Consider the following 17,291-nt stretch of genomic DNA (forward strand, 5'->3'; position numbering starts at 1 on the left):
TCCATGTTTATACGCAATTGTTAGCATGGGGAGGTTAGGTATTTGGAGAACAAATTATATATACTATAAAGGAATTCCATTATGTATACGGATTGAAAAAAAAATGTAATCACACATCAAGTTAATCGGCAAAGCAAAAAACAATAGACGGTGCACCATTATCAGGGTGTAGGGAGTGGTTAGACACTTGAAAGTGGTAAACTTCAAAATCAACCAATGAGAATGTGTCATGTCATTCAATGAAAAGTGTTTAAACTATGCACAAAAGTGAAGGCAATGGTTAGACACTTCATGAATTGGTAAACTATTTAAAAGAAAAAGGTATGATTGGTTGAGATGACATGGACCCCACCCCACACACCCCTTCTCTCTCCTACCCTCCCTCTCCCCGCATCGGCAACCCATCACCGCTTCTCCATCTTCACCGAGCGGCAAAGGAGGTTGGCGGCAGTGTGCCCTGAGCGGCAAAGTCACTTTGCCAAATCCCTTTGCCGCCCACTCTGTATGCCCTCATGTATCAAAATCTACCCTCTATTTATGATCTGAAGGATTTGCGAAACATGGATCTGATGGAAGATAATTCTTGAAACATACATATGTAATATTCATCTCCCGTGAAGCAAAATGTACAATCAAATCCGAATAGAACAATTCTAAATGCAGATATCTACTAATTAACAAAACCTAAGCGAAATTACACTAACTGAAAAGACAAAAGGATTTAAGAAGCCTTTTTTATACAAAAAAGACCTCAAAACGGATTTTAAGTTTCGAGTAAAAAATATAATTCTAATTTTGACTGAACGTGATTGTGTTTGAATACTATTTAAACACCTTTCTTTAGTTTTGAATTTTGGTCAAACTTTTGATTCACAAACGCATCATTCTATTTCTTCCTTGCCGGTTCTCTCCTCCAATCACTTTGTGATTTTTCTGCCGCCGGCCTCAAGCGAATGCTCAAACCTTTTGCAATCGGCGGTTCAAATTCTTCTTCATTCTTATTTCTTGTCGCTGGTCCCCTCTGCGATGTTTCCTATGCTTCTTCTCCGTTTGATTAACACCCGTTCGAATTCCGTTTCGCCTGTCTTCTTCATATTCGCAATTTATGCAATTCTTTAAATACAACAGAAAACACATGCCGATTTCAATAATAAATCATAGTCTGGTTCTTTTCCTTTTTCCGATTTGATCAGTAATCGAAATCACTCACTTCCTAATCATGTTATCCTTCTTGATTCGTTCTTGGTGGGTGACCTTTGCTCTAATACCAAATTGATGGCCCTTAAAAGGATCAATGAACACATAATAACCAAATCAAGAACAACATATAATCAATTGACACAAACTAATACGTAATATAATTTCTATATGAACGAAAATACAAATGATCCTACCGGCGTGTTTATACCTGCCTGAACCCAACCGATGAACCGTCATGTCTTCACCAAAGAACACGACGTGACATAAGTCTCAAGAACTTCAAATTCCGCAAGTTATCTCGGTAACGGTAGCCGTAATTGCTAATTTCGTCTGTCACGATCTAATTGTACAATCTTCCTCACTTTCGTCATCGGAATTCTGAGATTTTGTTTGTATATGTGGTTTTGAGATTTTATTTATATATTATTATTGGTTTAAGAAAGATGTTGGGTAATAGATGGGTATAGTTTGTTTGATCGGTAAGGGGTGCATGCCTTTTAATTTTTTAACCAAGGTGGCTTTTCATGCATATCTGATTTCCAATGCTTGGTAATAAATACCTGATGTGATGCGATGGTTCATGCATATGTGAATTCATGTGGCGGTTACAGGATTAAATGTGAGATGTATTACTTTTATAGTTGTTATATAAAACGTGGTATACCAACCGACGCAAGTACGCAATCATAAACAAATATGTACTACGACGTTTCGGAATGTAAGATTATTCGTAATTTGTTAGATAAATAAAATCAAACGGAAGCTTTTCAATGAAACATTGCGATGGTAGGTTAATAGGAAACCAATATGAAAAAGTATGTGTATACCATGTCACCCTAAGTTACTAATTGTATAAGAGGATAATGTGCATTATCTACTTGTAAAAAAATGAATAGTACTTTTACCTCACAAAGCAAAACTGATAATTAATATAGGGGAAATGAGTTTACTTTATTTTAGTTTCAGAATCAATTAAAAACTATCATTTATTTTATATTCAAATAAAACATGTTAACTGAAACCTGCCAAAAAACCATCATATATATAATGATACCAACTAATAGATATCTTAGATAGAATCTATTTTTATAGAGTGTTATATAGTGATGGATGCAGAATGAAGGTTTTTATATAACACTACAAATCTTTATAAAACACTACGAATAGCATATAACACCATATAACCCTTTTATAACTCTATATAACACTACAACATTATATATAACACTCCAACCACCATTCAGGATTGTATAGTGTTATATATTTTTATATAGTGTTATATAGTGTTACATAGTGTTATATGATGTTATATAGTGTTTTTTGGTGTTAATTCACATCCAAAGAACTAAATTGTGAGTGTGGGGTTTTTAAAATATAAAGAGTATAAAAAATGGTTGTGAGTGGATGAGAGAGAAAATGTTACTGTTCATCTATATATTTGGGGGGATACTGTTCACCCACTATAATTTTTTATATATATTGAAAGTGGTTATGAGTGAAGGAGAGAGAAAAATGTAATGATAAAGGTATAAAAATATTATTTAATTGAAAAGGAGAGAAAAAAAGTATTTGTTTTTAGTGGAAATATATTGATATAGGAGTTGTTTTTTAGTGGAGTGTATGTATAATTTTAGGGGGCTGGATGTGAATGCTCTAATATGATGGATGTATAGTGTTATATGGTATTATTATATGGTGTTATATGGGGTAAGATCAAATAAAAAGTTTATTTTGCCTAAGTAGGATGAGAAGGAATCTTAACCATTCATTTTTTCAAATCAATGGTTAAGATGAAAGTGTAGGAGAAAGGAGGAGTGCAAGGGTATCTTGGGAAAATCATATTCATGGATTTTCTCTGTCCACATGCAAGGCACATGCATATTCCACTCTCATTTTTTAAACGTTCATAACTTTTTTATACGACATTATTTTCTTATAAAAATTTCACCATAAAATCGAGCGTCTTTTTATCTTTAATTTGAGTACCATATTGCTATATAAAATATAAAGACTAAAAAACCCACTAAAATATGTTGTATTTCTATGTTGTATTGCTTAATTTTTGTACTATATTTTTGTGCTAATTTTTTTGTACTGAATTTTTTTGTCTTAACTTTTTTTTTCTCAATTTTTTGTGCTGGATTTTTTTGTACTACATTTTTTTGCTGAATTTTTCCGTGCTATATTTTTTTGTACTAGATTTTTTTGTGCTAGATTTTTTTGTACTATATTTTTTTTGTTGTATTTTTAAAAAACAAAAGGGGTGCCACATGTCATTTTCACTCCTATTTATAAGGACCAAAATGCCATTCATTCCTACTTATTAGGAGTGTTACATGTCATCATCACAATCCTTCTTAGGCAAAATCCACTTTTTAGTGGATCCTTCCCCGGTGTTATATAGTGTTATTTAGAGTTATATAGTGTTATAGTGTTATATTTTTCTGATAGCATGTCTATGATAGATGTATAGTGTTATATATTGTTATATAGTGTTATATAGTGTCATATGATGTTATATGGTGTTATATGGTGTTATATAGTGTTATATGATGGATGTATAGTGCTATATATTTCTTCTAGCAGTTACACATTTCTGGATTTTTATAAAATGTCCGGATTTTAGAATAAGTTTAAAATTGAATCGCTAGAATTTAGGAGTGAATCGCTAGAATTTAGGAGAGGTTACCCAATTTGCAACACATACAAAGACACTATTATCCCTACAATTTTCAAATCAATCCAAATAATTAAAATACAATTTATAATTTGGTCCCTATTGATCTCAACCATTAGATCAAAGATATAATGGTTTAAAACACTTCTTACACTTCTCACACTTTAGACACTTTGTACACTATCCTTACCCTCTTAGATAGATTCTATTTTTATAAATCTACATTTGGTTCGCATTTTACTAGAAATTACTATAAGGTATCAATTCGGCACCAGTATTTTTCGATACCAGTACCGAAATGCGAGGGTAAACTTAACCCTCCTCAACTCCACTTAGATGCCACATCACCCTATTTTCTCATTTCACCCCCACACCAAAAAAAGGTTTAATCTTGTTAACTTAACTTAATCCTATTTTTAGTGGCTTTTGGCTTAAAAAAATTAAGAGTAAACTGCCATTTTGGTCCCTGTGGTTTGGGCAGATTTGCCATTTTAGTCCAAATCTTAAACTTTTTAAATATGGGTCCCTGTGGTTTGCATTTTGTTGTCATTTTAGTCCAAAACTCAAAAACTCTCATTTTTTACTGTTCCAACATCCCCTTTTTTGTCTTTATCTGCAGGGGTAGTTTTGTCCATTTAATTTTCATTAAACCAATTTCTTTATTAAAAAAACCCCCCAAATATAAATACCCCCTGTGGCAGACCAATTACATCATCATCTTCAACCTCCCGAGCGAAACCCTAACCAGAGATCAAACGCAAAAAAAACCCTAACCCACAGGAGATCGAAGCAATGACAATGGTGGGTTGCACTTGTGGAGCCTCAACCTCACTGAGAACCTCATGGACAACACAAACCCCAGGTCGTCGTTTTCACCGGTGCAACAAACCATCAAGCTGTGGATTCGTTGCTTGGGCTGAGCCACCGAAGATTGATAACCCGGCTGTGATGATTCCTGCACTGTTGGACACCATCAAGCGACATGAAGAGAATGCAAGACAGATGTTTGCTCGGAATATGAAGCTTGAAGAAGAAGCTAAAAAATTGGCACAGGAGAAGAAGATGCTTAAAGTTATCTTAGGTTTCAGTTTTTTGTTGTTCATGTTTTACTATGTTAAGTCTGGTTAGGGTTTGACCTTTGTTTGGATTTTGTAAGTTTGGTCTGTACTATCGACCTGCTAATATGGTTGTTTTGTAAGTTTGTAATGGAAAGTTTGGGGCTTTTTGTAATGAATCATCTAATGTGTTGTGCATCTAATGTCTGATGACAATGTGCCGACATGTGCATCTAATGTGTTGTGCATCTAATGTCTTATGACAATGTGCCGACATGTGCATCTAATGTGTTGTGCATCTAATGTCTTATGACAATGTGCCGAAATGTGCCGACATGTGCATCTAATGTCTTATGACACTATGCAGTATACCAAATGTGCACCAAATACCAAATGTGCAGTTTACTAAATGTGCACCAAATGTGCACCAAATTTGCACCAAATGTGCAGCCAAACAGTTTACCAAATCTGTACCAAACAGTTTAACATATGTGAGCCAAATGTGCACCAAATGTGTACAAAATATGCAGCCAAATACTAAATAACAGTTTAACATAACAAATGTGCAGCCAAATACCAAATATGCAGCATTTAACATACCGAAACAGATCTACAAAGTGCAGTCTTTAACATTACAACTGACCATCAATACCAAACATACATAAACACTTTCATGAACTAATGTACCAAAACATAAGTACCAAACAACCATTAACACTAAAAGTTAAGCAGTTTGACATGAACTAATGTACCAAAACAGTTTGACACAAACTTTAAACATCACAGTTTGAAACAAACTGCAAAAATGTCAACTGTAGTCAACCTAAGCCTGTGCTTGAACATTCAACCTAAGCCTGTGGCCCCCCTGACCTTGTGCCCCTGCCTGTGCTTGTGCCCCTTTCCTTCTAGACTTGCCACAAGTTCTTTTGTTATGCCCCACACCCTTGCAGATTTTACATGTCACTGAGCCTCCCTTCCTTGGAAACTTACCAGTTGCAGGGATCATGTTGCTGACATTCTCAACAGATTCTGTAACTTTAGCCTTCTTTTTTTTTCCTTTGAAGCTGCAAGTTTAGCCTCTACAATCTCCTGTGCAGACTTCTTTCGTTTCTTTTTTGGTCTCCCAATTTGGACATGATACTTTGGAGGGATCAAAGTGGTTGGGCATGCAGATTTAGGCCACAAATCACTGCCATTAACTGGTTCTACATTATGCTTGTAAATCTCAACCCAATACATTGGATGTACCCATTCACCAGATGTTTTAGACCTTCTTTTGTCTTTCCTAACACTCCTACAAGCTCTTTCAAAAGCTGTGTCACCATCTGAATCAGTTAAACTTTCGAAGCCATCTAAATCAACATGTTCATCATCCTCATCTACATCAACTTGTTGTTCATATTGTTCACTAATGTCAGCATCTACCTCAGCATAATACTCTTTCATATCAACACTATAATCTTCCACAACATTATCTTTTTCAAAGATGTAATCTGGATCTTCATCATCCTCATCCTGACCCACCTTATCAGTTCTGTCTTTCCTATTCTTAGCCTTTACACTTTTCCTATGAAATGACTTTACACGTTTGCTAGGGGCGGTCTCTACACCTTCTGCCTTTTCACCCTCACCTGCACTACCTTCATAGGATCCTTCATAACTACCATCAACACTCTCACTTTCACTATCTTCATCCTGTTGATCACTATCCTCACTGTCTTCATCCTGCTGATCACTACCCTCATAACTTCCCTCATCACTAAGGTCTACGTATTCAGGTTCCTTTTCAACATCCTTTTTCGAAAACCTGCTAACATGTTGAATATACACATCTAGCACCTTGTTTTTTTTTCAACATAGCTAATCATTTTCAATACATCACTATCAGTGCCTGGAGGCCTTAAACCTAACATTAAATCTTCCCCTGGAACCCTAAAATGGTAAACTACAACATCCTCTTCTGAATAACCAAATGCTAACAACATATCATTCATCACTAACAACGAAAACATATTAGAATTCACATTATCAACGTTGTCTACCTTACCCTCGCCGTATTCAAAATCATCCTCGTCAGTGAAATCACCACCATGTTGCACTTTCAGGGTGAATAACTCGGGATGATTTGCTGTGGAATAAGAAAAAAACTTTCAATCAAAAACAGGGGTTTTCAAATCCAGCTTATTAACGACAAATACGTATCGTATTTTACTTCTGGATCAAAATTGACGCCTTCTTTTCGAACACAGCAGCTAAAATCATCCCCATCGTCGTCCATCGGAATCGTCTTGGCAAGATTGCAGTCGGCGATGATTTTGGGAGAGGGGAAGATGATCTGAGAAGAGGGTTGAAGATGATGTAATTGGGAACGAGAATGATAGGGGGTATTTATTATGGGTTTTTTTAATAAAGAAATTGGTTTAATGAAAACTAAATGGACAAAACTACCCCTGCAGATAAAGACAAAAAAGGGATGTTAGAACAGTAAAAAATGAGAGTTTTTGAGTTTTGGACTAAAATGGCAACAAAATGCAAACCACAGGGACCCAGATTTAAAAAGTTTTAGATTTGGACTAAAATGGCAAAACTGCCCAAAACCACAGGGACCAAAATGGCAGTTTTCTCAAAAATTAATAATAATTCAATCTCTTAATATCCCGTTACATGTTAATAAATAACCCTTTTAACGCCCTTAACATAAAGAGGAAGTGGTGTGCATGTGCAGTGCACGTTAACATTCCATGTCACCCTTAACGCCCCAGGTGTTATGATACACCCCAAGGTCTAATAAACATACCAGATGCTTACAAGCTTACCAAGGGTATGTTTGGCATGAAGCTTTTAGATGCTTCTAGCTTTAAACTTTTAAGAAAAAGCCCCTACTTAATAAAAAACCTTATTTGGTTGAAGGAGCTTGAAGCTTTTAGGTTAGGAGCTTGAATCTTTTGGTTGAACGCTCCTACTAGTAGCGTTTAGAAGGAGCTACAAGCTTTTAGGGGAAAAATGACTATTTTAACCTCTAAAGATAATGAATTTTTAATGCACAAACTTTTTAAATTTTTAGTTATGTCCATTTTGGTAATTTTATACATTTTATTAAAAGCTCCAGCTACTCTGTCAAACACCAAATATATCTAAAAAGTTACAAATACTAGCTATCAGCTTCCAGCCACCAACCACCAGCTACTTTTGCCAAACATACCCCAAATAAATCCTAGTTGATTCTAATAACTTAGGAAGATTAGGAAGAGTTCACGAAACCCACAAACACACTAATTTCATAATTATCCTTTGTTCAAAGTTAATAAGTTTCATCATGTCACCAATTTTTTCCAACATGTTTCAGTTAGTTTAGAATTATATTTTCTATACGTTTATTAGTAACCATGTGTAGGTTGTAGGCAGCTGTTCACGAGCTGAGCCGAGCCGAGCTAAGTCAAAACTCGGGCTCGGCTCGATTATAAACCGAGTTGGCTTGGCTTGGCTCGGATTTGAAACTGAGCTGGAAATCAAAGCTCGGGCTCGGTTTGGTTTTAAACCGAGCTGGCTCGGCTCAACTTGTTTGGCTCGATTTTGAAAAGAAAAATTAATACATGGCTCTCAAAATTCAGTAATCTAAAATATTATTCAATAATTCAAAAGAACATATCCAAAATAAGCTCAACCTAATACATTACAAGCCAAAATCAAGTTTACACAACATACGTTCTTAATTTCAAGAATATACAATAGAAGTTCATTAGCATGGTAATCAACCTTTAAATGTGGTATAGATATCAAATTATACTCCTAATCACATGTAAATAATAATCAATTTTGTGATTTATTATAATGTATATAAAAGTAAAATATATCAAGAGTAAAATCATCTGAGCTGAGCCGAGCTGAGTTAGTATGCGAGCCAAACCGAGCTAATCCGGCTCGTTACGAGCCGATCCGAGCTAGACTCACTTTCTTACCGAGCCGAGCTGACTCAGCTCACTTTCAAACCGAGCCACATCGAGCGAGCTTTTTTCAAACTAAATCCGAGCAAACTCCGAGCCGTAAGCTTTTTGAACAGCACTAGTTCTATTGTTATCTCTTTTCACTTATTACACAAGTTATTTTGAAAAGATGATGTCCTACCCACAAGAGAAACATGGTGATTATAAAATAAAAAGAATTCCTAGTACCATTCATTCAATTCAATGTATGATAGTCTGTCACAAAACGGAAGCCTGGACCTGGTCCAGTTAACTTAGGCCCATTCTTGATCCTCCCTTGGGATTTGGCCCACTTCTGTAAAAAGAAGTTTGTCCTTGTTTTGGGGGTTTCCCCTCTCGACAACTCTCCAGATTGTCGTGTCGTTAGCCTCAATTGGAAAATCTTAGGGTGAGAGGGTGGTCACTTTTTCAAAAGTGGTAGACTTTTTACCCATCTAATCATCTATTGTCAGAGCATTCACATCTAATCCATTATATTTTCACCCTAAATTACACTAAAAAACACTACATTTTCTCTCTCATTTTCAATTAAATAATATTTTTTATACCTTTATCATTACTTTTTCTCTCTCCTCCACTCACAACCACTTTCAAAATATACTAAAAAATTATAGGGGGTGAACAGTGTCCCCCAAATATACAGATGAACAGTAACATTTTCTCTCTCCTCCACTCACAATCACTTTTTATATTCATTATATTTTAAAAAGAACACACACATAATTTGATTCCTTGGATGTGAATGCTCTCATATCAACTTCTCTTTCTAAATGCTTTCTTGCCCAAAAAAACATTAGGAGTGGTCACCACTCTTAGATAATGATAAACTATTTTTTTCTTTTTTTTATAAACTATTCATAATTAATAAATAAAACATATTTTTAACAAAATAAAAGTATAATAAATTTAAAAAAAAATTACATCAAATTAAAAATAATTAAAATTACATTTAATTAAGAATAAACTAAATTAAACTAAATAAAATTACTCATCTTCGTCGGATTCCACAAATAGGTGAGATAAATATAGTCTTACAAGATGCTCAACGAGATCATGTTTTAGTCTCCAATGCGTATCTTCATCCATAAGCTCGTTTAACACACTGTCACCAGCGGGTTCGACTGGAGGATCCCAATTTGTACCGATGCTATCGCGTTTCCGTCATCTTTTAAAATCATGTTATGTAAAATAGTACACGTATACACCACATGCCTAATTTTTTTTTACACTCCTAGCTCGCATTGGCCGATTCATTATACCCCATTTGACTTCAAAACAACAAAAGTCCGTCCCACGTCTTTTCTTACCACCTCGTGTTGCTTCTTGAACTTCTTTTCGTCTAGTAAGTGAGGATATGGAAATGATTTGACAAACACGGACCATGTAGGGTAGATTTCATCCACGAGATATTAACCACGTTTGTATAAGTGGTTGTTAACGTAAAATGGATATTTTGGCGCAGTTCCATTTCGTTCACTAAGAAATAATGGAGATTGCCGAAGCACATTGATGTCGTTTTGTGCATCTGGAGGACCGCAAAAAGCATGCCAAACCCACAAATCTTTAGAGGCCACCGCTTCGAGCATAACTGTCGGGTATTGGTGATCTCCTCTCAAATATTGGCCCCGAAACTATATGGGACACATTCTCCAAACGAAATGGGCGCAATCAAGGCTACCGATCATACCAGGAAGGTGATGTTTCTCCTCACGAGCTTGGTACAAAAGCGCCATGTCGTGGCTTATTAGCCTATGTAAGAACTCGGGAGCGTATATTTTACATACCGTTTCGCAGAAATATTCTAGACACTTGCGCGAAGTTCTTTCGGCCATATGTAAATACTCGTCGTTCTCGTATGAAGGGTTACCGGTTGTAAGTTGTTTAATAGCCGATGTAACTTTTTGCAACGATGTAAAACCCTTCTTCATTCTCGCATCGACGCCCTCTTCAAACCAAAACCACGGGTTATTCGCTTCCACGTCGTTCACAATTTTTAGAAACAAACATTTTGACATACGGAACTTATGACGAAAAATATCTTCGTTGTATTTCGGGTCCTCAACAAAATAATCCTCCATAAGGGTTTCGTGGCCACTCTAACGATCACGACAAACAAAACATTTTTTGTTAGATGTGCCCGTGTCTTAAGAAGGTACCCTCATATGGGATTAACAGCTACATTATTACGATCACGTAGCTATGTTCGATCCGAACATTAGCTTGACCAAAATGGTCATAACCAAAAGTCAAAGCAAAAGTCAATTTGCTTGACTTTTGGCTAATAACTAGCCTATAAATGAAACAAGACTGAGTTAGAACACTTACAAGTGTTCAAAGGAGTGTTATAACTCTAGGAGAGAAGCCTCTATATAGAAGAAGCTATCCAAGAAGATTAGAGAATGAGAATTTGAGAGGTGCAACTCTTGAATGGCTCAAGAACACCTCTATTTATACTTATACAAGAGCTACAAGATCATGCCACATGTCCCAGATGCTTTGAGACACTGAGGAGTGTCCTAGCAGGTGTCTAATGGTGGATCAAAGTGGCAAAATTGCGAGAGAGGTGACAGAAATGGAAGGCTGCTGCTGCCAGCAATGATTCTGCCAACGATGCTCTTGCGGACCGCAAGAGGTACGACCTTGCGGTCCGTAAGGGCTTTTGGCGCCCATTGTTTTGAATGCCTTACGGACCGTAAGGCATTATGCCTTGCGATCTGTAAGGGACCGTCAGAAACCATTATTTTGGCTTTTTCTCACAATTGACCCCTCAACATCCAAACTTCCACATTTTTACATAATTGGTCTCTCTCGTCCAACTTACCGGGATTATTTGAGAGTTAAATGGATACGTGTTGCCATATTATTCGTCAAGAATTTCCAAGGTGTTACAAGTCTGCATCCAATATTTGATGATTTGAAAGATGATTTGGGATTGCTAGGTTGATCTCTGTGTTGTTTCATAGCGATGGACACTCGTTAGCCCGAGGTTCTTCTGTTTATTTGCGTTTAGTGATTCTTAGGTTTTCAGTGGATCATCTTAGAACTAGCTTCCCGATTAGAAGATTGTTATGGTATTACTTTTCCAATTCAGATAGTTGTAGGATTCAGGATTTGTAGGGAAACTTGATTCCATGTTAGCACTTCATACACACGTTTTGATTGCACTTCACATATATCAGTTTCTAGGATTTTGTGAGTGTGGGTCACATTCCGAATTGTCTAATTACTATAGGATTTACCTTCTTTAACGAGAGATTAGTCGGGTCTAAAATAAGAACTTGGTCAATTGTCAAATTAGGGGTCATTGCATGTCATTTGGGATTCGTTACCAGGGTGGTTGTTCATTCTCATTGGTTAATTCTCCACTTGCTAGTTGCCTAAGTCTTTGTCTTAGTTTCGTTACTTCTCATTAGTTTTCATTAGGTTAAATAATTAATTAAAACCCACTTAAAATCAAATCAACTTTAGGCTGGGAATTGGGTAGAGGTTAAGTATTAAGAGTTGCTACATAGAGTCCGTAGCTTCGATACTCGATCTTACTGTCTATACTATTGTGCGACCAGTACACTTGTCGATTATGTGTAGTTTTGGTGAGTCCTTGATTTGAAACTTGGTCCGAAATATATATATATATATATATATATATATATATATATATATATATATATATATATATATATATATATATATATATATATATATATATATATATATATATAGGCTATAAATTCCTCCTTCACCATCATTAATGTATTGGCTCCTACACAAATTTTATTAGAAGTGACAAAATTATTTAAAAATTTTGTGTCCTACACATATTTTATTATGAGTCACAAAATTATTTAAAAGTGTTTGAGTCCTACATATTTTGTATCCTATACCAACATATTGTTTTAATGGTGTAGAAAACGTTGAAAATGTAAGATCATGTGCATGATTGTTTTTATTGTGTAAGATGATGCACAACTATTTTATAAGATAGGCTCATTAAATGATTAGAGTTCATTAATTTGAATAACAAAAATAAATAATAGAAAATTACCTTTGTATCCTTTATTCTTTTTATTCTTAATTTTTAATTCTTCTCATTTGAACTCTCTACTATATATATATATATATATATATATATATATATATATATATATATATATATATATATAGAAACGGGATCGGGAGAAAACGCTCAAAAGTGTGAGAACGGTGAGAACGCTTCCTGGTCCAATACGTGTCACGCCGCTTAAAAAAGGGCGGAGGGGTTTTTTTGTCCTTTCATCTTCTGCTTTTCCAGTTCTGCTTTTTCCCAATGTTGCTTTAATTTTTGGTTTTTAAGATTTTTGGCGTTAACCAAATTCAATAATTAATGGCGTTTAATGGTTTCATTATATCAACATTTTATCGTTTATGGCTTTTATGGCGTTTATTCACATCGTATGCCATTGGAACCCAGGGGGCAGGAAATATATTTGAATGGCGTTTTCCAAGGGGTTTTAAACAAGATGGCCTATTGTTCTATTATTTTTTATAAACATTTTGGCGTTTTACTATTGTTAAATTATATTTCAACCACAGAAAAAAAATACAAGGGAAGGAAATAAATTAAAAATCCTAATCAGATCTCTTTTCCCAATCTTCACTGTCATCGGTCTCTCTCTTCTTTAATAGTACAAGAACTGTCACCAAATATATGACGTTTTATGTAAAACTTAACAAACCCATCGGTTTGATTTTTTTTTTGCCTGCTCGTCTGTTGAACTGGTTTTTTTTTGTTGATGTTTGGGGACATAGATCTATGGCGTGTGAGTGGGTTTTTCGCTTTTTCTTTATCCGGATCTTCATCTTTATAGTGAACCCACTCTTCAGTGTCATTGATCTCTTCTCCTCATCCAAACCTTCTTCAAGAACAAAAAATACAAAATGTCATATGACTGGCATCAGTATTTTTTTCTTGAAATTTTGTCTATCTCATGCAGCAAAATCTTTCTGAGTTACTCCCCTCTGATAACAATTCATTCAGTTTATTTGTTGGCGTTTTACAGTGGGTGGTATTTAGTAGTATTGGCGTTTGTTTTTTTGGTTTGATCAAATGGAAGTTGCTGAGACGTATCATTTTATAGGATGTCTTTTTGGCGCCTAAATTAGGCGGTGCATTATTATAATAAAGTATTCGTCTTTTCAGTTATTGTTTTGTAATTAATGTTTTTGATAAGCTTTATCTCTGAAATCTGTAACACGTCCCATCTTTCAAGTTTGGCGTTTTAGTTTCTTCAGTATTACTAATTTTGTATTTACTGTTTCTAGTTACATTTTCAAGTTTGCTTTTTATTATTTATTAATGTTTTTTGGGTTTTTTATAATAATTTTTCAAAGTAATTTTATTATAGTTTGAGAGTTTTTTGGTGGCGTTTAACTGGATGATATCGTTTAAACAAACATTTTGGCTGTTTTGGCGTTTTTATTATATATGACGTTTTTATTATATAACAATTAACTGAAAAGGAAAATAAAAAAAAGAATACATAAACAATCGAACTTCCAAATCTTCTCTGTCACCAGTCTCTTTCTTCTTTTTTGAATCATGTTAACTGTCACGGCTCCCGTCCCGGTGTTACCCGGTCCAGGAGCCGCGGGACAGAAACCCGTGGTATTTATTATTTGATTTGACAGCGGAAGTTTAACATGATCTTTTAAAACTTGAAAATGCCCAATTATTTTATTTCACGATTTGGGACAAACCCCCATAATTTACAGTAAAGGAAATTTCATGAGGAAATCCCTTATTTTACAAAACATGTTTATTTATTTTATTAAGCCACCTCTTCAAGCTTTTTAGTTCTACCTAGCACTTTTCCTTGATTCACAGTAAGTCACCTGAAACATGTTTAAAAAGATTTTATCAGCGGGGAAATACTGGCAAGTCATTCAATTTGCACAAAAGACACATTGTTATAATTATACAGCATTAAGGGTTTTTATATTTGCCCTTATCATATAATTAACTGGTTCAGCTGTCACTCGACCGAATCTATGACTGTGGACATACCACTAGTTAGGCTCGCCCACCTAACCGTGATAAATCGTTAGTAGTAATGTGCACAAAACCCCCACATACTGCCAGTAATTAAAGATTAGCAAAGACTTAATCACTGTAAAGTATAACTGGAAAACATTTAGGGTTTTGTTAAGCAATTTGATAAAAAGAGAATGACTCACATTGCAAGTTTAACGGGACAGAACCTTTCCTACTGATTTAACCTTGTAACCTAATTTAAATAACAATGCATATGAAACTAGGTCAGTAACTTAATACAACATTTCGATAAGCTCATGAAATCAAAACCCTCACGACGAATGACAAAATATAGCCCAAATACGGGCAGCACTTAAACATCCATCGGATCGGTTTCAATCAATCGGACATTGTATCGTAGCAGTGATCAAGTTAATACCCTGTACCCGTAGCAGCGTTTCCCTAAGTGAAATTGTGATTTTGAGCAGTAAACTTCGTTTTTGATCTAAATTTTCGAACACAGAAGCAAGTCCCATGCACAGGCAATTTATAGCTGATTTTAAGGTTTTACACGGCCCGCGTAAACCTTAACAAGAGCTTACGCGGCCCGCGAGGGCCATCTATTCTACAATTAGGGCTAGCGTGTCACAGGTAGGTCGGCCACGTGTGCGACACGTGGCCTGTTCGCTTATCCGGTGAATTCGATCTGTCACGGCCCGCGTAGACTACCCTTATGTCTTACGCGGCCCGCGTGGAACCCAAATTTCTTAGTTTCTTGATTTTTTATGCATATTAGGGTTTCAGGGGTCCGGGTTTTCACTTACGAGTCGTTTTGGGACATTTTTGCAGGTCCTTACATCCTCCCCACCTTATTTAAAATCTCGTCCTCGAGATTTACTGAAATAAGTGAGGATACTTTCGCTTCATTTCCGATTCCAGCTCCCAGGTGTACTCAGGTCCTCTTTTTGAATCCCACTTGACCTTGACCAGTTCTAGTCTTTTATGCTTGAGAAACTTGACCTTTCTGTCTTCTATTTGGAGTGGTTTCTCAACAAATTTTAAATTTTCATTTACCTCTATGTCTTGAAGAGGTACTACTGGTGATTCATCAGATAAGCATTTCTTGAGGTTAGATACATGAAATACGTCATGTACTCCGGCTAATTCCTCTGGTAATTGTAAACGATAAGCAACTCGTCCTATACGCTGAATTACTGGGAATGGTCCTATGTACCTTGGACTTAGTTTTCCTTTCTTTCCAAATCAGACTACCCCTTTCCAAGGAGAAACTTTCAAGAGTACCTTGTCTCCAACTTGAAATTCTAGCGGCTTACGTCGGTTGTCTGCATAACTCTTCTGGCGATCTCGAGCCGTCTTTAGTCTTTCCTTGATTTGAGTTATCTTGTCAGTGGTTTCTTGTACGATTTCAGGACCTGATAATTGGCTTTCTCCTATTTCTGCCCAGCAAACCGGAGTTCTACACTTTCGTCCATACAGTGCTTCGAACGGGGCAGCTTTAATGCTTGCATGATAACATAAGGGTAGGTGGTCGTCCCAGTTTCCACCAAAATCTATCACACATGCTCTAAGCATGTCTTCTAGGGTTTGGATCGTCCTTTCACTCTGTCCGTCCGTTTGAGGATGGTATGCAGTACTTAAATTGAGTCGGGTCCCCATTGCTTCTTGGAAACTCGTCCAAAAATGTGATGTGAAGCGACTATCCCTGTCTGATACAATGGAGAGTGGGACTCCATGTAAGGATACTACCTCGTCTACGTACAACTTGGCTAATTTTTCCATACTAAAAGTTTCCTTCATGGGTAAGAAATGAGCTGATTTGGTTAATCGATCCACAATTATCCAAATCGCGTCGTTACCTTTTCTGGTTTTGGGTAACTTAGTAATGAAATCCATGGTTATTAGTGCCCATTTCCAAACAGGCATTTCTAAGTGTTGGAATAACCCTGAAGGTTTCTGGTGTTCTGCCTTCACTTGCGAATAAGTTAGACACTTAGATACATATCTAGCTATGTCCTTTTTCATTCCTATCCACCAGAAGTTATTTCTTAAATCTTGGTACATCTTATTATTTCCAGGGTGCATAGTATACCTAGATTTATGGGCTTCTTCCAAAATTTTATATCTTAAGTCTCCTTGTTTAGGTACCCAAATTCTTTTCTTGTGGAATCTCCAAATTCCATCAACTCCTTGATCTAGTTCCTTTATCCGTCCCTTCATTCCTTCAGCATCATCCTTGATTGCTGCTTCCTGAACATTCTTTAGTTGTTCCATTAAATCTACTTGAAGATTTAATCTAAGAGCACGAACTCGTCTTTGTTTTTCATGATACTTACGACTTAGGGCATCTG

The 17,291-nt window shown here is 35.9% G+C and overlaps 1 protein-coding gene and 1 long non-coding RNA gene across 2 annotated transcripts; one reads left to right on the forward strand and one right to left on the reverse strand.

Moving 5' to 3' along the window:
* Nucleotides 1-645: 645 nt before the first annotated feature.
* On the reverse strand, nucleotides 646-1,739 carry LOC110934259. The gene is made up of 2 exons (XR_002588186.2): nucleotides 1,409-1,739; nucleotides 646-1,281 (listed from the first exon to the last, which is right to left on the reverse strand). It is a non-coding gene; the product is annotated as an uncharacterized LOC110934259 (long non-coding RNA).
* Nucleotides 1,740-4,669: 2,930 nt separating this feature from the next.
* Nucleotides 4,670-5,005, forward strand: LOC110935377. The gene has a single exon (XM_022177770.1). The coding sequence runs from the start codon at nucleotides 4,670-4,672 to the stop codon at nucleotides 5,003-5,005; it is 336 nt and encodes a 111-aa protein (XP_022033462.1).
* The last annotated feature ends 12,286 nt before the right edge of the window (nucleotides 5,006-17,291 follow it).

The sequence above is a fragment of the Helianthus annuus genome, chromosome 4, assembly GCF_002127325.2.
Source record: "Helianthus annuus cultivar XRQ/B chromosome 4, HanXRQr2.0-SUNRISE, whole genome shotgun sequence".
Classification (NCBI taxonomy): Eukaryota; Viridiplantae; Streptophyta; class Magnoliopsida; order Asterales; family Asteraceae; genus Helianthus; species Helianthus annuus.

Bases quoted from the DNA above. Each gene is read 5' to 3' on its own strand.
- LOC110935377 (XM_022177770.1), top strand. From the start codon at position 4,670: ATGACAATGGTGGGTTGCACTTGTGGAGCCTCAACCTCACTGAGAACC.